General features: G+C 47.3%; 8 protein-coding genes across 8 annotated transcripts; 4 read left to right on the top strand and 4 right to left on the bottom strand.

Annotated features, from left to right (window-relative positions):
- Window positions 1-4: 4 nt before the first annotated feature.
- FOMMEDRAFT_106771 (uncharacterized protein) lies at window positions 5-859 on the bottom strand. Its single transcript, XM_007265759.1, has 4 exons — window positions 792-859; window positions 590-661; window positions 416-509; window positions 5-327 (listed from the first exon to the last, which is right to left on the bottom strand). Exons 1-4 carry the CDS (start codon window positions 848-850, stop codon window positions 181-183), a joined length of 372 nt encoding a protein of 123 aa, XP_007265821.1. The 5' UTR covers window positions 851-859; the 3' UTR covers window positions 5-180.
- Window positions 860-993: 134 nt separating this feature from the next.
- FOMMEDRAFT_167453 (uncharacterized protein) lies at window positions 994-3,140 on the top strand (the record flags this gene model as incomplete). Its single annotated transcript, XM_007265758.1, has 11 exons — window positions 994-1,057; window positions 1,110-1,187; window positions 1,239-1,319; window positions 1,371-1,447; window positions 1,503-1,712; window positions 1,768-2,196; window positions 2,250-2,494; window positions 2,553-2,632; window positions 2,819-2,881; window positions 2,946-2,971; window positions 3,035-3,140. 7 exons carry the CDS (start codon window positions 994-996, stop codon window positions 2,313-2,315), a joined length of 1,005 nt encoding a protein of 334 aa, XP_007265820.1. The 3' UTR covers window positions 2,316-2,494; window positions 2,553-2,632; window positions 2,819-2,881; window positions 2,946-2,971; window positions 3,035-3,140.
- Window positions 3,141-3,313: 173 nt separating this feature from the next.
- Window positions 3,314-14,570, top strand: FOMMEDRAFT_121816 (dynein heavy chain protein 1). Its single transcript, XM_007265757.1, has 14 exons — window positions 3,314-3,563; window positions 3,620-4,181; window positions 4,234-4,318; window positions 4,372-4,466; window positions 4,524-4,603; window positions 4,656-4,715; window positions 4,773-6,594; window positions 6,651-9,000; window positions 9,055-9,761; window positions 9,811-12,215; window positions 12,275-13,330; window positions 13,381-13,544; window positions 13,604-14,078; window positions 14,133-14,570. Exons 2-14 carry the CDS (start codon window positions 3,739-3,741, stop codon window positions 14,384-14,386), a joined length of 9,996 nt encoding a protein of 3,331 aa, XP_007265819.1. The 5' UTR covers window positions 3,314-3,563; window positions 3,620-3,738; the 3' UTR covers window positions 14,387-14,570.
- Window positions 14,571-16,450: 1,880 nt separating this feature from the next.
- FOMMEDRAFT_106762 (uncharacterized protein) lies at window positions 16,451-17,069 on the bottom strand. The gene is made up of 3 exons (XM_007265756.1): window positions 16,905-17,069; window positions 16,715-16,842; window positions 16,451-16,657 (listed from the first exon to the last, which is right to left on the bottom strand). Exons 1-3 carry the CDS (start codon window positions 17,031-17,033, stop codon window positions 16,549-16,551), a joined length of 366 nt encoding a protein of 121 aa, XP_007265818.1. The 5' UTR covers window positions 17,034-17,069; the 3' UTR covers window positions 16,451-16,548.
- A 363-nt stretch (window positions 17,070-17,432) lies between these two features.
- Window positions 17,433-18,366, top strand: FOMMEDRAFT_83258 (glutathione S-transferase; the record flags this gene model as incomplete). Its single annotated transcript, XM_007265755.1, has 6 exons — window positions 17,433-17,612; window positions 17,680-17,879; window positions 17,935-18,049; window positions 18,108-18,161; window positions 18,216-18,259; window positions 18,309-18,366. The coding sequence occupies 6 exons, from the start codon at window positions 17,433-17,435 to the stop codon at window positions 18,364-18,366; spliced, it is 651 nt and encodes a 216-aa protein (XP_007265817.1).
- A 94-nt stretch (window positions 18,367-18,460) lies between these two features.
- FOMMEDRAFT_155338 (galactose mutarotase-like protein) lies at window positions 18,461-19,579 on the bottom strand (the record flags this gene model as incomplete). Its single annotated transcript, XM_007265754.1, has 5 exons — window positions 18,461-18,584; window positions 18,640-19,066; window positions 19,131-19,243; window positions 19,292-19,464; window positions 19,526-19,579. 5 exons carry the CDS (start codon window positions 19,577-19,579, stop codon window positions 18,461-18,463), a joined length of 891 nt encoding a protein of 296 aa, XP_007265816.1.
- Window positions 19,580-19,753: 174 nt separating this feature from the next.
- FOMMEDRAFT_167449 (uncharacterized protein) lies at window positions 19,754-22,783 on the bottom strand (the record flags this gene model as incomplete). Its single annotated transcript, XM_007265753.1, has 11 exons — window positions 19,754-20,281; window positions 20,333-20,553; window positions 20,609-20,895; window positions 20,954-21,097; window positions 21,149-21,410; window positions 21,479-21,592; window positions 21,649-21,784; window positions 21,836-21,958; window positions 22,008-22,223; window positions 22,279-22,550; window positions 22,607-22,783. 11 exons carry the CDS (start codon window positions 22,781-22,783, stop codon window positions 19,783-19,785), a joined length of 2,451 nt encoding a protein of 816 aa, XP_007265815.1. The 3' UTR covers window positions 19,754-19,782.
- A 332-nt stretch (window positions 22,784-23,115) lies between these two features.
- FOMMEDRAFT_83065 (carbonic anhydrase) lies at window positions 23,116-23,942 on the top strand (the record flags this gene model as incomplete). The annotated part of the gene is made up of 4 exons (XM_007265752.1): window positions 23,116-23,218; window positions 23,274-23,298; window positions 23,359-23,424; window positions 23,480-23,942. 4 exons carry the CDS (start codon window positions 23,116-23,118, stop codon window positions 23,940-23,942), a joined length of 657 nt encoding a protein of 218 aa, XP_007265814.1.
- Between the last annotated feature and the right edge of the window lie 984 nt (window positions 23,943-24,926).

The raw sequence follows: 24,926 nt of genomic DNA, 5'->3' as shown, positions 1-24,926 counted from the left end.
GAACAGAAAACGGCGCGGGGATGTGAACGCTCCGTGGTGCAAAGTGTGTATGATATAATAAGGAAAGGCAAAACTGCAAACATTAGCACATATGAAAGAAGGGCAGGGAAATTATTCCATTCATTCCGGGTTCGAGGGCTGGTGCAGGCGTGCTCTTGGCCTACTTTTCTGTGTAATGGTTCACAAGTTGCTCCGTCTTTGCTTTTCTGCTTCCCAGCGCGCTTTAATTAAAGATGCGCTGGCAACTCTGGAATGCACAACAGGTGGAGCGAGTTGATTGTGTAAAGCTTCGAGATGTGGAGGGAGAAGCGAGTCGTTACGAATGGCCTTCAAAATCGGAGGAGTAAAAATAAATAATGTAGAAAATGTAAGTGTAAAAAGAAAACGAAATTATAACAACGTAAGAAGCACGCACCGAACCAATGGCAAGGAAGAATGTGAAGCTGGCTGCACTGCCGAGCATGTATTGTGAAAGAGTGGCCATGATGCCTCTTGGGCCAGCACCATTCCTGCACGCAGAAAGAGAATAGAACAGAGTGGAATTTGGATGAATGACAAGTCCATTAAGACGATAGATGTAAGGATTTACCTCAAGATGCTATACGAGCCGAAGAGGAAGCCGATGGTAAGGCCTACACCTGCGCCCATCATCGCACCCATTCTTGACACATATGAGTACTGGAGCTGTGTGGACTTGAGGAGAATCGGGATGTGCTTACTTCACTAAAAGTCAAGAAATGTCAACGGAGTTAGACATGGTAAATCCCGGAGGAATAATGACGACATAAAACTCACTCTTCTGCCAAACAGTCGGGCCCTCCATACGTTGCTGAGGTACTCGTTGAGCCATGGTAGGCTGTATAGTGTCAGAAGAGAGAAAGAAAACGATACTCAGACAGACAGCCGCCAACTGACGCGCAGCTTTTGCCGTGATCGGCGATCGACGCCATTCACGTGCATCTACACACTGCAGACTCTTTGAACACTGCCGCCATGACGAGCTCACAAGGAGCTACTGCTTTACCTGAATTTCCGGCTGCCCAGCAGGCACAAATAAGTGAATGATTTTCATGAGTAATTCTTGAGCTATATTAAACTGTGTTTGACAGTTAGAGCACATCAACGGGACTTGTTCTATGTTTATTCATTGAGAGAACAGGCGGAGAACGTACTGAGGTCGTGGTTAGGTGTGTAGCCTTATGGAATACTTAGGGGTTTGGCTTTAACTCTTTGTTCAGGGAACAGGTGGCTTACTCGATGGGATAAGGAGTTAGAGCTTCTTTCTAAACTTGTTTACTATGGACTGACTACTGGTCGAGGTGTGCTCATTACACGTCTCAAATATTTCGTAAATTCTTATCCCTACATAGCTCAACAGACCCTTGGAGAAGAGTATACGAACATATGGCAGTACTCCACAAATGAGAAAGGCACACCTTCGGCTCGAGTACTTAGCTTCATATCACTCCAATCTATTTGAAGTAACTAATATATGACTACAGAAACGTGCAGCTCTTGTATTCCTTCCTGCTTTTCCGGCATACATAATTTCTCGTTATGAAAGCCGGCTCAGTGGAGGCAACGAACGAATAGCACGGATCTTACGTCGACTGCCGAACATACTGGATATCGTCTCCGAGATTAACCTTGCCGTCTTCTACTTCAGAGGGGTGTACTATAACCTCGTCCAGCGTGTGCTTGGCGTGAAAACCGTATGTCTCTAATTTATTTTAGATCAATTAGAGTAAATGGTCACACTATTCACAGATTTCCTCTATACCTGAGAACCCAAATACCCGTCCTCCGTCTTATTCTCTGTTGGGCATTCTCATTCTGGTCCGGCTCTTGCATCGCCTATTTTCGACAATACGGGAACTCCGTCGGAACACCACGAAAGAGATAGAACAGAATTTCTCAGGGAAAGGGAAGCAGGTCTTGCGCTCAGACCGCACAGTAAACTCCTCAATTGACGGAGTCCCAATACCCGAAGTACTGGAGAACACGTCTGATGAGTCTTCTGCTCCTATACCGGCGGAGGAAGACCAGCACACGGTTTTAGACTTCACGCAGATCCCGGAAGACGTGAGGGCAAGAAGGAGTTGCACGCTTTGCCTTGAGGAACGCACGTCGAGCTGTGCGACGGAATGTGGACACTTGTTTTGTTGGTCGTGTATTATAGGGTGGGGTCGAGAAAAGGTGTGCTTTACGTTTTGATTCTTCTATGAATGCATGCTCATGGAATTATGAAGGCTGAATGTCCCTTGTGCCGTCAAGCGCTGAATCTGACTCGGCTGATTCCTATATATAATTTGTAGCAACAGCTAAACAGGCTCTGACAATTTTGTCCCTTTCTTTAGTAGACAGGGGCAATTTGTCATTTATAATCGTAGGGAAAACAGAAAAGTAATGAAACACAAGCAAAATGTACTGCTAATTACACTAGGGAAGCGGCTGGATCAAAGTAATGTTGTCACCTTTAAGCAGTAGACGTCCTGTCAAAGAACAGAATCCATTTCAGAATGTCTCTTTGACAAGAACTGAGGTACATACCTAAATCTCTGCGAGGCTTTGCTTCTTTCAGATATACCTCAGCAGCGTCGTCCAGAACCACGTTCATGAATTCATCGAAGCCCTGCGTTAAAGAATATTAATTAGCGTGCTACAGACACTAAGTATGTGGAAAATGAAAGGGAAAGGAGTCGTCGAAGGCGTGAAGGCTGTTCGCACACGCTTCACGCTGCACATTTTAGAACACCGGCCTTGTGGGTGTAAGGCGTTTCAACGGAAAAGGAGGATGCATGCAAGCACTTATACGTACAATAATGCGACCCTCCAATCGCATCTCATTGTTATCGTATAACCAGACTGATACCTTCGTTTTCTATGGGAGCGAAAATACGTCAAAACACAAGTTGACGAGCCCTATGAGTACAGCGTGACTAACTTGCTGAAGATGTCTGAAGATGACATTCTAAACAAGAATGTGTTAAAGAGGTTAGCAAATGTGAAAGAGCAAGAGGATTGATTCACTTACGATGGGCTGTACCATCACACGCTGTTGACGACCCGACATCTTGAATAGCGTATTTTATTTCGTGAATGAGGGACTTGAGATGGCTAGACGTAGGTGAGTGTGTCCGTGACGTGCAAGTGCCAAAAGTTGTGCGCGACACAGACCTCCTTCCTTATCTGGACAGCAGTCAACCGACGCGTGTTGACACGGAGCCTCTCTAGAAAGTCTTCCACGCTGGAAGCACAATGGAGGTGAGACTCGAAGTTGTACTATTGCTATATCAGATTCTAATTTACCGCACAGGCTTTCGCATCTCCAAACTCATCGACGGCAGCAGCCGTTACATTCATCACATTCGTGCAAGACCTCAAAAAGAAATCCAAGACTTGGGGTCCACTTATAGACCTTTGTGCCAATGGCGAGAAGACATTAGAACGCTTTCGATACCAGTTTCCGGATGACTGGTTATATAGTGACCAGTTGCGAGGAGAGTGGAGCGCGTACAATGAGATTCTGAAGAGGAAGAACGACTCGATTCAGGAGCAGCTTGGTGTGTTCTGCGTTGCACATTGATTCTCACTTTATTTCTAACGCTTACTGTGATAGCTGGTTTGCAACTGAAAATTGTCGCTGAGGATAAGATCGTTGAGAATAAAATCAATGATATTATTAGCGAGTGGGAACAGACACGTCCAGTACAAGGCAACCTGCGAGCGGACACCGCTATGAACACCATAAGTGTGTTCGAAGGGAAGCTCAATCGTGTCCAGGAGGAATACGACCTCGTGTGCCGAGCGAAGGAAGCTCTTGACCTTGAACTGACGCGTCACACGCGTCTGGAGCCCGTGTTCGAGGAGCTGCGTGACTTGAAGGCGGTCTGGACTGCATTGTCTGGCATCTGGGCACAAATCAACGAGCTCAGGGATATTGCATGGGCGAGCGTGCAGCCGCGTAAACTCAGAGAGCAGCTGAACGGTCTACTGAACTCTACGAAAGACATGCCAACCCGTATGCGTCAGTATGCTGCGTTCGAGTACGTTCAGGAGACACTGCGTGGTCTTCTGAAGAGCAACATCGTCGTTGGAGAGCTCAAGTCGGAAGCCCTCAAGGATAGGCATTGGAAACAGCTATTCAAGGTCCTTCGCATGTCACCAGTCATGCTAACAACGTGCGTTGATGATCGTGAATTGAAAAGCTACTATTAACTTCAATTTCTACAGTATGACTCTTGGAAATGTTTATGATATGGATCTGAAGAAGAATGAATCTCTCATTAAGGAGGTCATTATTCAGGCCCAGGGAGAGGTATACAGCCACACCTACGTTGTATTTATTGCTACTAACATACTATGTTATAGATGGCGCTTGAAGAGTACATTAAACAAGTCAAAGAAACTTGGACATCCTATGCGCTTGATCTTGTCAATTACCAGAATAAGACCAGGCTTATCCGGTAACTTCATTTTTCGTTTCTAGTATGATAATGACTGAAAATGAGTTCTGGCAACAGTGGCTGGGACGACCTCTTCACCAAATGCAGTGAAAACCTTAATTCCCTAACAGCCATGAAGCTGTCTCCATATTATAAAGGTAACTCAGGGCTATCTCTGGAGTAGTTCCTCATTACTAACGCAGATCGTAGTTTTCGAAGAAGATGCGGCATCCTGGGAAGATAAACTGAATCGAATTCATGTTCTTTTCGGTAAGCATGTTCCGCTATGACTTCTCGGCATAGATTAATGAATTGCGATGACTATAGATGTCTGGATCGACGTACAACGTCAATGGGTTTACCTTGAGGGTATCTTCTCCGGAAGCGCCGACATCAAGCATCTGCTTCCTGTCGAATCGAATCGATTCCAGAGTATTAATTCAGAGTTCTTGACTGTTATGAAGAAGGTCAACAAGACTCCGTACGTCGTCGAGGTCTTGAATATTCCGGGAATCCAGAAGTCCCTAGAGCGTCTTGCGGATTTGCTGAGCAAGATCCAGAAGGCTTTGGGAGAGTACCTCGAGCGAGAACGTGCATCTTTCCCTCGTTTCTATTTTGTCGGGGACGAGGACCTTCTCGAGATTATTGGTAACTCAAAGACTATCGTCAGAATCATGAAACATCTGAAAAAGATGTTTGCGGGCATTGCCACTATGATGTTGGACGAGGACGAAACCCAGATTTCTGGAATTGCTTCTCGCGAAGGAGAGGAGATTTTCTTCAGGACTCCCATCATCCTAAAGGATTATCCGAAAATTAACGACTGGCTGTCAAAGCTAGAGTCTGAAATGCGGAACAACCTCGCTTATCTCCTATGCGATGCTGTCGAGGAATTGCAAGGGTTCTACGGGCACGAAACTCTATTCACGGCGGAGACCTTCATCCAGTGGGTAGAAAAGTATCCTGCTCAGCTCGTGTCTCTTGCCATTCAAGTAGCATGGACTGCCTCTGTTGAGAGCTGCCTCGAGCAAAGTCAGACCCCAGATGCACCCCTCGAGATCGTCCGCCGCGGATTGGACCTCCTCGCAGATTTGGTACTCACGGATTTAAATCCCATTACTCGAAGGAAATGCGAGCACTTGATCACCGAACTCGTTCATGAACGTGATGTTATCCGCTCGTTAGTTCAGCAAGGTATCACTGATAGCAAAGCCTTCGCGTGGCTCTACCAGATGCGATTCTATCTTGACCAGACTTTGGCGAACCCATTGGACAGGCTTGCAATTAAAGTAGCTAATGCGACGTTCCCATACGGATGGGAGTACCTTGGAGTACCCGATAGGCTTGTCCAGACGCCATTGACGGACAGGTGCTACTTGACTCTGACACAAGCTCTCGACGGCCAGTTGGGTGGCTCTCCTTTCGGTCCCGCTGGAACAGGGAAGACGGAATCGGTCAAGGCCCTTGGCGTGCAGCTGGGACGCTTCGTACTGGTCTTCTGTTGCGACGAAACGTTCGACTTCCAAGCTATGGGTCGCATTTTCGTGGGTCTATGCCAAGTTGGTGCATGGGGGTGCTTTGACGAATTTAATCGTCTTGAGGAGCGTATCCTCAGTGCTGTTTCTCAACAAGTCCAAACGATCCAGCAGGGTCTTGCATCATTAGCAAAGAATCCGCAAACCGAGATCGAGCTTGTCGGGAAGAACCTCAAGATTAACCCAAACATCGGGATCTTCATCACTACGAATCCTGGCTACGCTGGCCGTACAGCTCTACCTCCTAACTTAACCAAGCTCTTCAGGCCAATGGCTATGACACGTCCAGACCGCGAGCTTATTGCCCAGGTGATGCTTTTCTCGCAGGGCTTTAGGACTGCGGAAGTTCTTGCTTCAAAGATCGTTCCTTTCTTTAACCTTTGTGACGAGCAACTCTCACCTCAGCCGCATTATGACTTTGGCCTTCGTGCCTTGAAAGCTGTTTTAGCTAGTGCTGGTATTCTTAAGCGAGAGCGTCTTCTTAATGCTCGTAATGGAGAAGGGGATGTCGCGGGTCTTTCAGATGCTATCCAAGAACAGGTCATCCTCATTCAGAGTGTGACCGAGACCATTGTGCCGAAGCTGGTGGCTGATGATGTGCCGCTGCTCACGAGGTGCGTTACTTTAACTTCATATGTCAAGAGAAACGACAACTAATTTACGCATTTAGCCTGCTCGCCGATGTGTTCCCAGGAGTTGATTATGTTCCTGTCGACTTGGAAGCTTTGCGAGAGCAAATAATGAAAGTCTGTGCGGAACGGCGCCTCGTACCAGGGGAACGCTGGATAGCCAAGATTCTACAACTTTATCAGATTCAAAAGATCCAGCATGGTTTGATGATGGTCGGTCCTTCTGGCAGTGGCAAAACAAATGCTTGGAAGGTGCTATTAGCTGCGTTGGAACGTCTCGATGGTGTCGAAGGCGTTGCGTACGTCATTGACCCTAAGGCAATCCACAAGGAAGATTTGTATGGTACATTGGATCCGACAACACGCGAATGGAATGATGGTCTCTTCACTCATATCCTGCGCAAGATTGTCGATGATGTCCGTGGAGAAAGTGGCAAGCGCCATTGGATTATATTCGATGGTGATGTCGACCCAGAATGGGTAGAGAACTTGAATAGTGTTCTGGACGATAACAAGCTCCTGACGTTGCCGAATGGAGAACGTCTTAATCTTCCCCCGAATGTTCGCATTATGTTCGAAGTTGAGCACCTGAAATATGCGACGCTCGCTACTGTCAGTCGATGTGGTATGATTTGGTTCAGTGACGACGTAGTGGAGCCGAGTATGGTCTATCGACACTATTTGGATACCCTCTCAAACGTCCCACTCGACGCGGATGAAGACGAGACCTTCGAACCTGCCGCATCTAGACGCGCTGATGCTGTTACAACCGATTCGTCTGACTCGCCCAACCTTCGTACACAGCGGGAAATTGCTGGAATCCTCGAGCAATACTTTGCAGATGGCGACATTATCAGCTCTGCGCTGTCGTATGCTGAGTCTATCGACCACATTATGGACTTCACAGCCACGAGGGCCTTGAACACACTTTTCTCCTTGATCAACAAGACGGCTCGTAACGTCCTGGAATACAACATTCAGCACGCGGACTTCCCATTAAGTCACGAGAAGGTTGAACAATATGTGACGAAACGACTACTTGTCAACATTATCTGGGCTTTCTCCGGTGACGCTCGACTCGACCTTCGAGCCGACTTAGGCGATTTCTTGCGAAAGCAGACCGGCATTGATTTACCTTTGTTGACCCCTGGCAGTTCACTCATTGATTACGATGTGCAAGTTGCGACCGGTGAATGGATTGCCTGGTCATCTCGGGTCCCTGTCATTGAAATTGAGGCTCACGCTGTCACGGCATCGGATATCGTGGTACCAACTATTGATACTGTTCGTCATGAAGAGGTCTTGTATTCATGGCTTTCCGAGCACAAGCCATTGATGCTCTGTGGTCCGCCGGGATCTGGTAAGACCATGACACTCTTTAGCGCACTTCGGAAGCTTCCAGATATGGAAGTTGTTGGCCTTAACTTCTCCAGTGCAACGACACCAGAGCTCATCCTGAAGACCTTCGAGCAATATTGTGAATACAGGAAGACACCTAATGGCGTAATCCTTTCGCCCGTCCAAATTGGGAGATGGCTGGTCGTCTTCTGCGACGAGATCAACTTGCCAGCAACTGACAAGTATGGTACACAGCGAGTTATTTCTTTCCTCCGCCAGCTTGTGGAGTGCGGAGGATACTATCGGACTGCGGACATGGCGTGGGTCAGGCTTGAAAGAATTCAGTTTGTTGGCGCTTGCAATCCACCCACCGATCCTGGTCGTGTTCCCCTTTCTCATAGATTCTTGCGCCATGCTCCACTCGTCATGGTTGATTACCCTGGAGAAATCTCATTGAAGCAGATTTATGGTACTTATAACCGAGCCATGCTCAAGGTCGTCCCGACCTTGCGTGCTTATGCAGAGCCCCTTACCGACGCAATGGCGACTTTCTATTTGGAATCACAAAAACGGTTCACAACAGATATGCAAGCGCATTACATTTACAGTCCTCGTGAACTGACACGCTGGGTTAGAGGTATATACGAAGCCATCAAACCTTTGGAGATGCTGTCCGTTGAAGGTCTGGTGCGAGTCTGGGCTCACGAAGCTCTCCGTCTCTTCCAGGATAGGCTAGTCTCAGAGGACGAAAAGGTGTGGACCGATGAAAACATTAATAGTACTGCCATGCAGTACTTCCCAACGATAAATCAGGGAGAAGCGCTGTCGAGACCGATATTGTTCTCAAACTGGACTTCCAAGCATTATGTGCCAGTCGATCGCGAAATCCTGCGAGACTACATTAAAGCTCGCCTCAGGGTCTTCCACGAAGAAGAGCTTGATGTACAGCTTGTTCTGTTCAATGATGTTTTGGACCATGTTCTTCGTATCGACCGTGTCTTCCGTCAGATCCAGGGACATCTGCTTTTGATCGGTGTGAGCGGTAGTGGCAAGGTAAGCAGAACCAATTTATTATTCCTATTCGTCATAACTAATCTCTCCTCATAGACGACTTTGTCTCGTTTCGTTGCTTGGATGAATGGTCTGAGCATTTTCCAGATTAAGGTTTCGAATAAATACACAGGAGAAGACTTCGATGAAGACCTGCGTACAGTGCTCCGAAGAGCAGGTTGTAAAGGAGAAAAGATTTGCTTCATCATGGATGAGTCGAACGTTCTAGACTCGGGTTTCCTGGAGAGGATGAACACACTTCTCGCCAACGCCGAAGTCCCGGGTCTGTTTGAAGGAGACGAACATTCTGCCTTGATGACTGCTTGCAAGGAAGGATCACAACGAGATGGTCTTATGCTCGACTCACATGAAGAGCTGTACAAGTGGTTCACTCAGCAAGTGGCAAAGAATTTGCACGTTGTCTTCACGATGAATCCCCCAGAGAACGGGCTTGCCTCGCGCGCCGCGACTTCCCCTGCTCTTTTCAACCGTTGCGTCCTTGATTGGTTTGGTGATTGGCCCGATCAAGCATTTTATCAAGTCGGTTCCGAGCTTACGACCACGTTGGACCTCGACCTTCCTGCATACAAACCTCCGCAGTTCTTCCCCATCGCCTACCGACAGCTATCTTTGCCACCAACGCACCGTACGGCTGTCGTAAATGCTCTTGTTTATATCCACCAGTCATTGTACCAGATCAACAAGAAGCTGAGTAGGCGCCAAGGACGGTATAACTACGTAACGCCCAGACATTACCTTGATTTGTAAGTTTTAATTTTCTGCGAGTTGGATGGCTGACGAATGCCCAAATAGCATCTCCCAGTACGTCCGGTTGTATAACGAGAAACGGGATGAACTCGAGGAACAGCAGCGCCATCTGCATGTCGGTCTTGATAAGCTCAAGGATACAGTGACGCAGGTTGAAGAGCTCCGAAAGAGTCTTGCCATTAAGAGAAGGCAACTCGAGGCGAAGAATGCGGAGGCAAACGAAAAACTTCAACGCATGGTCTCCGACCAGCAGGAAGCTGAGCAAAAGAAGGCTGCGTCTATCGAGATCCAAGCCGCACTAGTTGAGCAGGACAAACACATCGAACAGAGGCGAAGTATTGTTATGGCCGACCTTGCGGACGCTGAACCAGCTGTACTTGAGGCTCAATCTGCTGTTGGGAATATTAAGAGGCAGCATCTGCAGGAAGTGCGAGCCATGGCTAATCCACCTGAGGCGGTGAAACTAGCTATGGAGTCGGTCTGCACAGTTCTTAGTCACAAGATCGACAGTTGGCGAACTGTCCAAGGTATCATTCGGCGCGACGATTTCATCCAGAGGATCGTCAACTTCGATACGAACGCTCAAATGACGAAGCCAATGCGAGAACTCATGAAACGCGAATACCTTGCCCGTCCGACATTCAACTTCGAGACGGTAAATCGCGCCAGTAGAGCCTGCGGTCCGCTTGTGAAATGGGTCCTCGCACAGGTTCGGTTCTCTGAGATTTTGGACAGGGTTGAACCTCTCCGGAATGAGGTCCAGTCGCTCGAGGAACAAGCTGAGGACACGAAGAAACAAGCAGAGACGATTATTGCCATGATAGCGGAGTTGGAAGCTAGTATCCGTACCTACAAGGAGGAATACGCACTTCTTATTAGCGAGACCCAGTCTATTAAAGCGGAAATGGAAAGGGTCGAGAATAAAGTGGAGCGCAGTATGCGGATGCTTGATAGTTTGTCTTCTGAGAAGGCTCGCTGGGAAGCTGGAAGTCAGACATTCGACGAAGAGATGAGCACTATTGTTGGCGATGTTCTGCTCTCAGCAGCATTCCTTGCGTATGGTGGATTCTTTGACCAACACTACCGGGAAGTGATGTGGCATGAATGGTCGCACCACCTTCACGAAGCACACATCAAGTACAAGGCGGAGTTGGCATTCCCTGAGTATCTGTCAACGGCGGATGAACGCTTGAGCTGGCAGTCCAAGTCATTGCCCTCAGATAGCCTCTGCATCGAGAATGCCATCATGCTTAAGCACTTCAACCGTTACCCTCTCATTATCGATCCTACTGGTCAAGCCACGACATTCCTCTTGAACGAGTACAAAGACAGGAAGATCACTGTTACTAGCTTCCTCGACGATGCTTTCCTCAAAGTATTGGAGAGCGCACTTCGTTTCGGTAACCCTCTCTTGATCCAGGATGTCGAGCATTTAGATCCCATTTTGAATGCCGTTCTCAACAAGGAGATCAGGAGGACGGGTGGTCGTGTCCTTATACGGCTTGGCAGTCAGGATATCGACTTCTCTCCATCGTTTACGATGTTCCTTTCCACTCGAGATCCATCGGTGGAATTCTCACCCGACATCTGTAGTCGAGTTACCTTCGTTAACTTTACGATGACTCGCAGCAGTCTCCAGAGCCAGACCTTGGACCAAGTATTGAAGGTCGAAAGGCCGGACACTGAACGCAAGAGGACTGACCTCATGAAGTTGCAGGGAGAATTCCGGTTACGATTAAGGACACTGGAGAAACTCCTTCTGCAAGCCTTGAACGAGTCCACTGGTAACATATTGGACGACGATAAGGTTATCAACACCTTGGAGACGCTTAAGAAGGAGGCTGCTGAGATTACAAGGAAGGTTGAGGAAACGGATGTTGTCATGCGTGAAGTGGAACAAGTCACTTCTGAATACCTACCTATCGCGCAAGCGTGCAGTTCGGTGTTCTTTATCCTTGAACAGCTAAATCTCATCAACCACTTCTATCAATTCTCGCTCTCATTCTTCCTCGACATTTTTGACTTTATCTTGCACCATAACCCCAACCTCCAGAATGTCACTGACTATACCAGTCGACGACGGATTTTGTTTGATGACCTATTCCTCGTGGTGTTCAAGCGCACATCCCGCGCACTCTTGCATCAGGATCATGTCATGTTAGCTATGCTTCTCGCGCAAGCCAAATATCGTGGAATGGAGGAACTCACAGACGAGTATGAGTTCTTGCTTGAGAGTGGTCAGGGTGTTCTCGCTCCAGGTGCTGGTGGCGAATCATCCGATATTGCCATTCTATCGGCTGAACAACACGAGCGTCTTGACAACTATGCTAAGCATCCGATGTTCAAACCCGTGCTCGACAGCATTAGGAGCAACGAGAGTGATTGGGTGCCTTTCTTGCAATCTTCTGAGCCCGAAAAACACGCCCCATTCCCGTGGGAACCAACATCGCGTTCGTACTCTCCTTATATTTCTAACTTATATCAAACTGATCCTCTTTCTCCCTAACAGCTATCATCAAGGCGCTTCGCTACGTTCTGTTGATCAAATGTTTCCGTCCGGATCGTCTCGTATCGTCAATGGATACCTTCGTTCGGCTTGCTTTCGAGAAGGATCTGTCAATGGAGTCCGACTATAACCTCGCGGATGTAGTTGCAAAGGAGGTACCTCCAGTTACACCGATTTCCCTCGTATCTGTCACCGGTTACGACGCCAGTTATCGTGTCGAAGGTCTTGTTCAGACGTCTGGTGTGAAATGCTCCTCTGTCGCGATGGGATCACAAGAGGGCTTTGCCTTAGCAGATCAAGCAATCGCAGTGGCAGCTCGACAGGGTACCTGGGTGCTCTTGAAGAACGTACATCTTGCACCGTCATGGCTCGGTCAACTGGAAAAGAAGTTGCAAACCTTAAATCCAAATCGCAGTTTCCGCTTATTCTTGACTATGGAGGCCAATCCAGTCATTCCTGTGAACATTCTCCGCCAATCTCGTGTCATTATGAATGAGCCTCCTCCAGGAATCAAGGCTAACCTCCTGGATTCACTTCGTGGTATTCCGCAAAGTAGGCTCGCTCAAGGGCCCGCTGAGAAATCGCGACTATACTTCCTCCTTGCCTGGTTCCATGCCGTTGTTCAAGAACGGTTGCGTTATGCTCCTCTCGGCTGGAGTAAGAAGTACGACTTCAACGACTCTGACATGAGCGCGGCATTCGGAACGATAGATGTCTGGTTGAATTCTATTGCCAAGGGCAGAGCCAACGTAGACCCAGTCTCTGTTCCTTGGGATGCCGTTCGGACTCTTATCAAGCAATCCGTCTATGGAGGTCGTATCGACAGTGACTTCGACCAAAAGTTGTTGGACACGTTTGTTGATTCCCTCTTCACGCCAGCTGCATATAATTTGGACTTCGATCTTGTGCCACGTTCTGATGGGAAAACGATATTGGCCGTGCCAGAAGGAACAAAGATAGATCACTTCCTGTCCTGGGTACAGAATCTGCCTGACCGGGAACCGCCTTCGTGGTTGAGTCTTCCCCCAACAGCTGAGCGCGTTATTGCCCTTGCTCAAGGTAAGTTGTCTTGAGCTTCTGTTATTCGAGTCTTCTGACCGGCCGCCTAGGCAATGATTTGCTGATCAAGCTACGCAAGATGAAGAGTCTGGCTGATGATGACGAAGACGATATTAAACCTGTCGGACCTGCACAGTCTCAAACCGCTGAACAGCCAGCATGGATGCGATCACTTTCGGAGCACTGCCGAGAATGGTTAGCATTATTACCAGAGGTACGTGGTCTTTCTCTTTCTTCTTCACTCACGCTGAAATTGAATACCGTGGTATCTAGAACTTCAACACGCTCGCGAAACAAGCAGTGGAGAACCAGGATCCATTGAATAGGTTATTCTTGCGTGAAGGCGAGATTGGTCGCAAACTTCTCAACCAAGTCCAAAGAGATCTAGGCGACGTCATAAAGGTTTGCGAAGGCGCGCTCAAGCAGACGAACCATCTTCGCGGCCTCTTAAGTCACCTTACGAAGGGAACCATTCCAACGCATTGGTTAAGATATAAAGTCAAGAAGACAACGTCTGTGTCGGAATGGATCCCGAATCTTGCAAGACGTCTCGCGCAGCTGGATCGGATTGCGGGTCTTGACACTTTGAACAATGTTGAAGTTTGGCTGGGCGACTTGTTCTTCCCTGAAGCGTATGTTACAGCGACTCGTCAAGCAGTCGCACATCGCAAGAAGTGGAGCTTAGAAACGCTTGACTTGAGACTTGATATCGAACGAGTAAATGACCCAAGTGCATTTATTGTGGATGGTTAGTTCATTCCGATTGTGTCCTGAAAAGAAAGGTTCTAACTCTGGGTTCCAGGTCTCGTGCTTGAGGGTGCCTCTTGGTCATCCGACAAGCTTACACTGAACAATGGCGAGAATGTACGTCTCAACCCGTCTCAAATACGATGGGTTCAGGTCGACCCCAATGAAGACGTATCCCACATGGTGACACTACCTGTTTATCTCAACAATGACCGAAGCAACGTCCTATTCACGATTAAGCTTCCCTTCAATGGCATTGATGGCCAGCTCGTTGCTATGCGTGCTGTATGTCTCACAGCAGACGGTTAAGTTAGACGCTGTCTCCTAGATGCTAGATGCTTATGACTTTTATGATTATATACCATTACCCTCGCTATCCTTAGCCATGCCATTTTGATACCGTATTCTACGTACATTACACATTCGTTAAACTTGTTTTGCTGTTGCATGGAATAGATCGGATTATTTGTGCTTCTAATACGAATGAAATTACCTCATGAATGCCGCACGATAAACAAGATATCATTTGGAGGGAAGGATGCATGCGCCTCGTGTAAGTATGAGAAGCTCCCATTATGGAAGCACTAATACTATCTTGTGTTACAATGTGCATTCCAGTACGCACAACCTTGTTCCATCGACGTCCTCGTTGGCGCTGCAAGACTGGACGAAATGAACGCCGCTAAGCAATGCCGAACATCGGACACAGTAGACAATCACAAAAGGGCTTGGTGCGTCCGTATTAACCTTAAGCTTGTTTACAACTCAGTAGTTATCTAATCTCATCTTATTTTGCTACTATCAGCTCGAAATGCAGAAAACAAAAAGATAAAGTTTTGCGAAATGACAAAACCGCATCAGTGCCATTAAGCAACCCCAAGTCTGCACATGACAAGAAGGCGAAGCAACAACATTCAGATAGTGGAACGGACATTCCGAATGAGAAGACGGAGGTGTTGTCACGCAAACGCAATGCAGCACCAGGGAAACAGAGGAACGCTGATAGAAAGGCTTCCAAACCATTGCATGGACGCTCAAAATCACGAACTCGCGACAATTCAAAGATTAGTGTTTGGGATTTACTCTGCAACACGGAAAAGAATTTGGCCGTTAGGAGCGAAACGATTGATCTACTACGCAAACTATTGAAGCGACTCGAAGAAGAGAAACGTCGTGCCAATGAAGCCGAACGGCGTGTCCAAGAAGCAGACCAACGCCAAAGGGTCGTAGACTCGGCACACAAGCAAGCCCGTTCTGAAGCAGCTCGGGTTCATGAACAACTAAAACAGTACAAATCGCAATTGGAGTTGGCTCAGCAACGAATTACTCGTGCAAATGCCGTGATCGAGCAGGTGGACCAGCAGAAAACGCGTGCCGCGTCCGAGGCTATCAGGGCACGAAAGCAGCTGAAGAAACACGAGAGGCGAGTTATGATTAAGGAAGCCATGGAGGAGGGTAGGCTAATTGGACAATTGCAAGCACATAAGGAAGGCAAAGGAAGTGCCCACCATGTCAATCCACAGATACACGAACAATCTTATTTGAACCCCGTTGCCGACTTGCTTGACAGTAGCCGAGCTTACGATGACAACTACCAGTATCCGAGTGGCACTCACAGAAACGCAGAGCGACCTTTGCAACATCTTCCGGAGCAAGTATGTGCACACCCCAGGCGAAAAGTGCTTTCCAGTCATACTGTCTTAGTCCACACATCACCACAGCCCCACCTGCGTAGACAGCAAAGTACAACTCGTAGAAGTATTCCCCGCTTCAGAGACAGTCCTCGAGGTCAAGTAGGATACCAGAGTTCGGCTCCTCGACCCATTGAAACAGAAATTGTAGTAATGCCTGGTGAAGTACTCGTCAGTCCGACTGTTGCTCCATCGCAATATATGTTGCCCAAGCTTCCAATAAACCGCCCGGTTAGGAGGCATATGCAGGCGCCAGACTCCAGACTCGATTCGTCGAGGATTCCTCCAACTCCGCTTCCGAGGTCCGCGAAATCTCCTGCACCACAACGATCGGCCATTCCACCTGAAGGATACATCCCTCGACGGGACAGCGACGGGACTATTCGACTCCCACCGCCTCACGAGATGATACAACCTCTTCCGGCCCCAGAGAATTTCTCTCTCAACCCAGTGCTGACAGGAAAGATTTCTTCTCAAAGAAAGCGTCGACAATCAGTGCACAAATAATTACAACTAGGGAAATGGCTTTTCCATTTATTCACTTCTTGGGGCACACAGTAGCTATTATCGAGTTTTTCGGAATGGTTTGTTTCTCGAAGAGATTTGACATGTTCCCGACTCTTGTTCTTGGTTGCCGGCTAACCTGTTCTTGTCAAACGTACTCATGTTGCCTAGTCAAATGCGGCTTAAAAGCAATTCAGTAAATTTCCGATTATTCAACGATAAACTTGCAAGCCTTTAAAAATACATTGCGTGATGCAAGCTGCCAAAGATACAATGCTAATCGTGGGGAGATGATGCTGTCGAGTCGACCTCCATCTTAACTTGGGAATCTTTAGGAGGACCAGACGTAGACAGAGCGTGGCTTGAGAATCTCGAAAGCTGATCCCTGAGCAGAAATAATCAACGAATTGGCCGTTGATCAACCGAGGGATTGGGTACTGACCGTTTTTGGTCTCGCAGCTGCTCAAGCATCGCGATTACGTCATCCTGGTCCTTGATGAGCATCTCACCTCCTGGGAGCGTATTCGCGAGTTCCTTCGCTTTCACAAGGCCATCTTTAAATGCAGTAGTCTGTACGAAATATGAGAGTCTGCGTGTGAATATACACTGACTTTGGAGTGAGATGTGCGTACAGCTTTGAACATGGCTTGCCGTGTTTGTGGGTCGAGCGTGGAATCGGAGTTTTGCACTACTTCGAGTACGTGTGCAAGCTTCTCCAGAAGGCTCTCAAATACGGGGTCTGGAAATGAGTGCCCAGACATAGTTCGATACAAAGTTCAGGCGGGTTTCATAGACGGGATTCTCTGTGGTCACAATTCAAGAGGAAGACACAAACAAAGCCACATAACATGCCATGGAAATTTCCGAATTTCCTTTTCTAACTATATAGAAGCTTTCTCACCAGTGTGAGTGCGCTTGATGTCGCGCGAAAAGTGTACACCCAGCCTTCTGTTCTCCTTATTCCTCCTATTCTTACTTATACCTAAAGCACACATGATCCTAGAAGATTAATAATGGCACCGAATCGGAGTACCTCCTCTCTTGCTGCGCACGCCTTAACTGTCCTCGCTCTCGCCGTCTTGCTCAACTTCGTATCAAACAGCCTTTCGCCTTACTTCGGTAGCACTAGTCAATTACCTCTTTTCTTGAAAAATACAACTATGGCACCTGTTAAGCTGTATGGCGCTCCTATGTCGACATGTACCCGTCGTGTTGCGACAGTATTGAAAGAAAAGGGCGTTCCGTACGAGCTAGTCTTGATTGATTTCTCAAAGGCGGAACACAAGAGTCCGGACTATGTTGCCAACCTGCAGCCCTTTGGTCAAGTTCCAGTACTCAAGGTAGGGGCTTCCCTGTCCTCAAATTCATTTACTCGTTATATTTACTTACTTTATTCTCCTTGTTCAGGATGGCGACTTCACGCTTTACGAGTCTCGCGCTATCGGCCGCTACATCGCAGCCAAATACGCAAATCAAGGAACACCAGGTCTTATTCCTCCTCAGTCGAACATCGAAGCATGGGCACGCTTTGAGGAGGCCGCGAGTATTGAGCAGAACAACTTTGATCCATTTGCCAGTGGGATTTCTGCTGAAAAGGTCTTCAAGCCGTAAGACTTTACGAAATGTCTACATACTCGGTGCAGACACCTAACTTCTATTAAGGATGCGAGGAGGCCAGACAGACGAGAAACGCGTCAAGGAGCTCACCGATACATTGTACGCTAAATTGGATGCATATGAAGCAATTTTGAGCAAGCGCAAATACTTGGCTGGCGACGTGCGTAGCAGTCCTTAAATGTTTGTATCGGAGATTCGAAAAATTGACTTAAATGCAGAGCGTCACTCTGGCTGACTTGTTCCACCTTCCTTACGGCACAATGATTACTGAGGTAATTCAGCTCTAATCATGTTCGACTTTGCTGTACTCAACCTATTACTTGCAGCGTCTCGGGATCGATGCTCTGAACTCCAAGCCGAACATTGCAAGGTGCGTTGCCTGTATATTTTAACAGTATAGTTCTGACGTTATTTACCAGGTGGTGGAAAGATATTACTTCTCGCGAGTCATGGCAGGCGGTCAAAGACGGGGCCTAAAAGAAGTTACAAATGATACAGTTGATCTAACGAGTTCCTGGTGTAATATTACATGAAGCATGAGAAGATTTGAATGTATATATCAATTTCCTATTCATACTGAAAGAGTTCCGGGAGACCGAATAGGTGTAAGCGTCTGTCCTCCGATCCATGTTTCGCCTGGTTGGATCGTCTTGAAGTCAGCGACATATCCTGGTTCAAGACACAGGAATCGTTCCCTGGAAAGAACAATTTAATTTGAAGTTCTTCAATCCACGAAATCATTACACTTACCACCCTCCGTCCTCCATGTCAGCGAGTTCACTTCCTTTTTGTGGTCCCGGGTTCCAAAGCACGACATCCTTAAATCCAATAGCCTTCACCTTGATACCTCCATCCGGCCAGGTGACAGTATACTCGAGTGGGCCATCCTCATATACGAAGTCCGTGAACTGGTGTACATCGGCGATGGCACGACGTTCCATAAGCTTCTGGTTTCCGCCTACAGTCTTGTCGAGGTAAGTCAAGCCTTGGAGGCCATCGATATGTGCTGCAGCCTTAGGCGCGCGGATGTATGTGTGCAGCAGCGCTTGGAAGGAAAGTGGGGAATCAGGATGAGTGTTGGTTACGTGCAGGTCAGTGTTGAGCTGGTGCTCTGCGAGCGTGATGACGTAGGCGAGGACAACTCGGTCGTTCGTCAAGGAAGGGTCGGATGTCAGGGCTGTCGATCCATGATAAGATTAATTCTCCGTAGCTACTTAGAAGCCAAGAGAATCAAGACATACTGAGCTTGACAGAGACAGCCACGTCGTTGTCCATCAATGTCTGACCATCCCACTCCCACTTTGAGTTGCGTGCGTATCCGTGTTGAGGTAACCCAGTATGCTCAGGTCTCGTCCTGCCACGCCATAAATAATACATTCACAATACTGTAAGATGCACTCACGGTGCACCAAAGCACGGAAAGACAACTGGTATACCCCCGCGCACAGGTTTAGACCCATCAAGAAATGCCTTCGAAGAGACGAAGAGTTGTTCGGCAAGGTTGTTAGATTCAGGCTTCGGGGCTTTCCATGAGATGATAGTCGCTCCATACTTGAGTACCTCAAGGGTTGCACCCTTATAGGTGGAAGGAATAATAAATCCACTGGATCAACTTTGCACTCTACTGATAGCATACCTTTGGATGCACGAGGCGCAGTTTGTTTCCGTCGTCGAGCGTTTCTACGGGCATGGTTGTGAGTGTTGTTGCTAGTAGAGTGCGAATTCGGATAAATAAATATTCGATTAACCTGGCTATATGCACCCGTCGTCATGCATAACGTCAGCGCACGATCCACTCAAGCAAGGGCCGTCCGGGCCGGCATCCAAAGAGATTGTTCAGATTCAGAAACAAGAGAAAACAAGTGAATATGCGAGATATGCGGATGCTTAGCACTAACTACCTAGGAAATCTTCACGTACACTAAGGACAGGTAACACCTCATCAGCATTCATCTCTGTCATCCCAATCACCTCCGCGAGCTGTTGGTATTGCTTGTCGTCACCTAGTCGAACAGCATTCACCATCTGATGGAACGGCTCTCCCTCCAGGCTTAAAAGTCGCCCTGCCTCTAGAAGACGCTCCCAAGGACCCTCGACGCGTCGTAAACCAGACGGAGCCATCGCCGTCCGGCATGCTTGAACCCATAGCTCGGCCTCTTCAAGAAATAGCCGCCCTTCTCGCGGAGATAGCCTTGAACGTCCGCGATACAGTACCTGCCGGTGAAAAATATGATTTGCGATGTGACTTGCGACTTGGCGGTATAATCCAATAGCCAATGACGCAGGTAGATCCTTTGAGAGTGATGAAAGGTGTCCATGAAGACGTGCCACGGGCACGAGGAGAGTTTGGGATGGTAGGACATCTTCACTTTCGTGGCTTTTTTCTGGTTGTCTAAAAGAAGTGTTAGGCTGGGTGGCACACACGGACAGATAAATCGCATACTTGAACAAATGCACTTTGAGGTCCGTCTCAACATCACCACTGATCTGTCTGATCAACATGCTCTCAGCACGTTCGGTAAGTTTCTTGTACAGTGCCACAAGCTCATCAAAGATTGTGCTGTCATCCTTCACGGTACGCGGGTTTGGCAACGTGTCGATATCTGCAACGAGGATCCGTAGCGACGACTTCTCGCATATTTGATGCCAAAGCTCAAGAAAGAACTGTAAATGCACATAATGAAGACTTTGAGACCATGACGGAATGCTTGAGACATACTATATCTTCTCCCCAATTTGCCATCACAGTCGCCATCCATTTTGCACTGATGTATGCCTTCAATATGCGCCGAGCACCCTCCACTCCTTCAGTACTCTTTCCATCTTGCCTATGACCCATTTGTCCAGGCAAAGCCCCTGGGACAGATCGCATGAAATACGACGAGAGCGATTCGAAACCATCAAGAGTCTCCGAAATTTGGGTATGATATAGTTTGAGTATGGGCAGCTGTACAGTAATCACGAAACGTGTTCTGTGAAGAAAGTGCGGCAACGCTCTGTAGCGATCTACCGGGAGAAAATATCAGTATTCGGATGTCAATCAGTAATTTCTGGCCGCAAATACCTGTTATCTGTTCAATTAGGGTCTTTATCCGACGAGCAGAAATTGTCGACAATAAATCCGTTCCAGTGGCAGCTTCTTCGGAATCGTCGGATAATTGCCACGGATCATGGAAATTGAGAATGTCGTAGTATTGATCCTCAGCAACTACCACTGGTATTAGACAGAAATAATAGAGTATAATTGCAGAGCACCCACACTTGCGTTCACCTTCTAACCAACTATCGAACCATTCCTTGTTGCCTAAGATGATTTCACTGGTACCTTCCCATTCACCATGATCATCTTTTGAGGAGTCCATTGTATTGGCAAGGCTAAACCCAGCTTCTCGGAGTGCATCATCAAAAGCAAGAGCCTGATATACGGTATGTGCAAGCAGAGGAGGGTGAGGAAGTAAAGTAGGCATGGAACGTTTAAGCTTCCTGCTAATCATTGGGAAGAGTAGCCGTGTAAATTCACGCTGCAGGTTGCGATGGGTATGTTAGCTAGTCAACTTCAATTAGACGCAGTCTGAGACGCAACACTTACCCATGCATTGATTGACGCGTATTTCGAATTTTGTAGTAGTCGCTGAATAACCTTCTCCATGAACGGGCGGTGCTCGTGGGACACATTCAGAATATGTGCAAAATACCATTCGGGCTATGGAGATGTATTAGTACCACAACATCGATACAAAAGAAATGCAGAAAACATACCTTGTCTAATCTATTTGTTTGCCGCGTACCATCGAAATGATATTTGAATCTTTGAGCTGCTGGTCGAACAAGGGCTTGTAGAGGATATAAGCCTTCTTTGGAGGACTTCTCGTTCTCTGGCTGTAGCTTCTTTCCACTGGAGGTTCAGTTAAGCCATATAAATAGTTCGCAAGCCGCAAACGCGTACATGTCTTGTAACCTAAGCAGGTTTCCGAACGCGCCTTCAAAGGCTCGGCGAGTGTCGACTGTTGCTGCCGCGTAGTCGACAGGCATGGGCCAATGAAGTCCTTCGGCAGAAGAAAGTAGTTTGCTATTGACTCGATCAGTATAAACTTCACGTGAAAGATAAATATACTGACGAGGAGAGTACATCCTTTATTCGTAACCACGTCTTGTCTTCAAGATCGGATAGGAAAGATGATAATTTCAATTCCTGTCCTGTACTGTCGTTGGCTTCCTGGCTTGCACGTTTCACTGACTGCACGAGTTGTTTAAGAAGCACGTAGTCCGTCAGAGAAGCTTCCGAAAGAGGAGTTGACGTGGGCAATTGTTCGACATTCCCGATGGCGCATTCGCTACGTGATATAAAGCTATTGAGAAAGCAGTACGAAGGAGACAGATCTGACGGACCTCAGTTGAAGTGCCTTATGGATGCTTTGGACGAATCCTTTGACTAGTTCAAGATCTTTGAGGTTACGGTGTAGAACTTCAAGCTCTTCTAGGAGGGATGGTTCTGATCCTTCTGCCGTTGCAGCAGACTCCAACTCCTCCGTGAGACTCGTAAGTTCATCCGCTAAGGAATGTCGTAAGAGTGACAGCTCTTGCGCAGTGACGAGTTGTTGTTTCGCTTTCTCGCTTGTTTCAAGGATGAGGCTATCAACTCTATCTTGTGATGTTGCCAGCTATTCTAGAAAGTTCTAGTAAGGCATCTTAACAAGCACTGTGACTCTCAACGTACTTGTGAGCTGTACGACTCCGAAACTCGTCGCGCTTCGTTTATGGCATCTGCCAGCACGTTTCCGGAGTTAACATGTTCAAAAGAGGGAAAAGATCGATCAAGGAAACTTGTTGCATGAGCTAATGATTCGTTGACATCGGGTCCTTGACGCAGTGTTTGAATCTGTACAGAGGTCATTGTGTTTACATTGTAACACGGCGTTCTCGGAACTCGCTGGATAAGTCGCGCAGAACTGTGGCACGTGACCATGCCATGCATTTTGAATTTCAATCTGCGTGCTGATTCGCTGTTCACTGTCAAGACTATAAAGTGATCACGCTGCCTCATTCGTTTGCTCCACTAGGCTTACTCGGATCTGGGAATTACTATTTATTTCACGCCTATAAGCATATCATGCCTTACTATCAGCGAATTGCGCAATGCTGGCTTTTTCATTACGCCTTCGCACGCTGGGTAGAAACTGTATAAAATCCCATGGACATGCTTCAATCTCCTATACCCCACAAACTATGTCTGCGTACAAAGAATTCATACCTGCGAACGAGAAGTACACCGCTGACTTCGCCGATAAGGGTGGTCTACCTCTCCCTCCCGGAAAGAAGCTGACAATTGGTGGGTTTCTCGTATGTTCTTTAATAAAACGTATCCCGATTGACTTTTTGTGTAGTAACATGCATGGATGCTCGGCTTGAGTATGTCGATTATAATTTAGACATTATTGAAATTATCTCAACTGTTGTATCACCGTTCAGTCCTGCTGCACATCTCGGAATTAAGGAAGGCGACGCTCATGTAATCCGAAATGCAGGCGGTGTCGCGTAAGTTGATAGCTTACTCGCCAATACACCTCTAATATTCGAGAAATGTATCTAGAAAGGAAGCTCTACGTAGCATCATCATCTCTCAGCAGCTTCTAGGCACTCGCGAAATTGCTCTTTTTCACCATACGGACTGCGGCATGCTCACGTTCAAGAATGAAGACCTCCGCAATTCACTGAAGGAGAAATACCCATCTGTGACCAAGGAAATCGAGTCCATCGATTTCTTTCCATTCCCTCAACTTGAAAGAAGCGTGAAAGATGACATAGAATTCCTGAAGCAACATCCCCTCGTCTTGGACGAAACCACGATCACTGGATGGATTTATGATGTCAAGACGGGGAAGGTGAGCATAATTTTGATACTGTCAACTATGACTGACCGTTCTCCTTTCAAAGATCACGCAAGTCGTGTAATATACTACTTTGTTGATGCATTAATTCTATCTGTGTTCTTGTATCTTATACGGTTTCAATATTCAGCAGAATCCAATTACATCAATTTACTGATAAGGTAAATTGGAAGATGCCTCGTTGGAGACACAACACGTGATCGTATTAGGTATTTCGGTCCTTCAGCAATCACACTGCTTCATCCCGTTCCCTCCGCATGCCTTCCTCGGGTTCTAGGATACATTTATCACTTCCTTCCCGCCAAGAAAGTATGTCATGCCTTAGTAACATCGAATTGCGCAACGCTGGCTTTACCACTACGCCTTCGCGCGTTGGGTGGACAGTGAACATTGTATAAAATCCCCTCCCATGGACATGCCTCGATCTCCCATACCCTACAAACCGTGTCTGCACACAAAGACTTCATACATGCGAACGAGAAATACGTGGCTAACTTTGCAGATAAGGGTAACATACCCCTTCCTCCCGGAAAGAAGCTGGCAGTTGGTGAGCTGCTATCATACTAATAAATAAATGGTATCCCAATATTATTTGCTCCAGTAACCTGTCAGGATGCTCGGCTTGAGTACGTTAATCTTAACCCAGGCAATTTCGCAATTACCTGAACTGTTGTATTGTGGTCTAGCCCTGCAGCACACCTTGGGATTAAGGAAGGCGACGCCCATGTAATCCGTAATGCAGGCGGCATCGCGTAAGCTGTTAGTTAGTTCTATCATTAATCCACCTCTAATAGCCAAGAAATATGTCCAGTAAGGACGCTCTCCGCAGCCTGATTATCTCACAGCAGCTTCTGGGCACTCGCGAAATCGCTCTTTTCCATCATACGGATTGCGGCATGCTCTACTTCAAGAATGAAGACCTCCGCAATTCGCTCAAGGACAAGTACCCATCTACAACCGAAGAAATTGAGTCCATCGAGTTCTTTGCGTTCTCACAGGTTGAGGAAAGTGTGAAAGAGGATGTGGAATTCCTGAAGCAGCACACTCTTATCTTGGACGAAACGACTATCACTGGATGGGTTTACGATGTCAAGACGGGGAAGGTAAGCGAGGCCCGTCAACTTCAATTATAAGTAACGACTAATTGCT

The sequence above is a fragment of the Fomitiporia mediterranea genome (genome assembly GCF_000271605.1).
Source record: "Fomitiporia mediterranea MF3/22 unplaced genomic scaffold FOMMEscaffold_5, whole genome shotgun sequence".
Lineage (NCBI taxonomy): Eukaryota > Fungi > Basidiomycota > Agaricomycetes > Hymenochaetales > Hymenochaetaceae > Fomitiporia > Fomitiporia mediterranea.
This window is presented reverse-complemented; position numbering and strand designations above follow the sequence as displayed.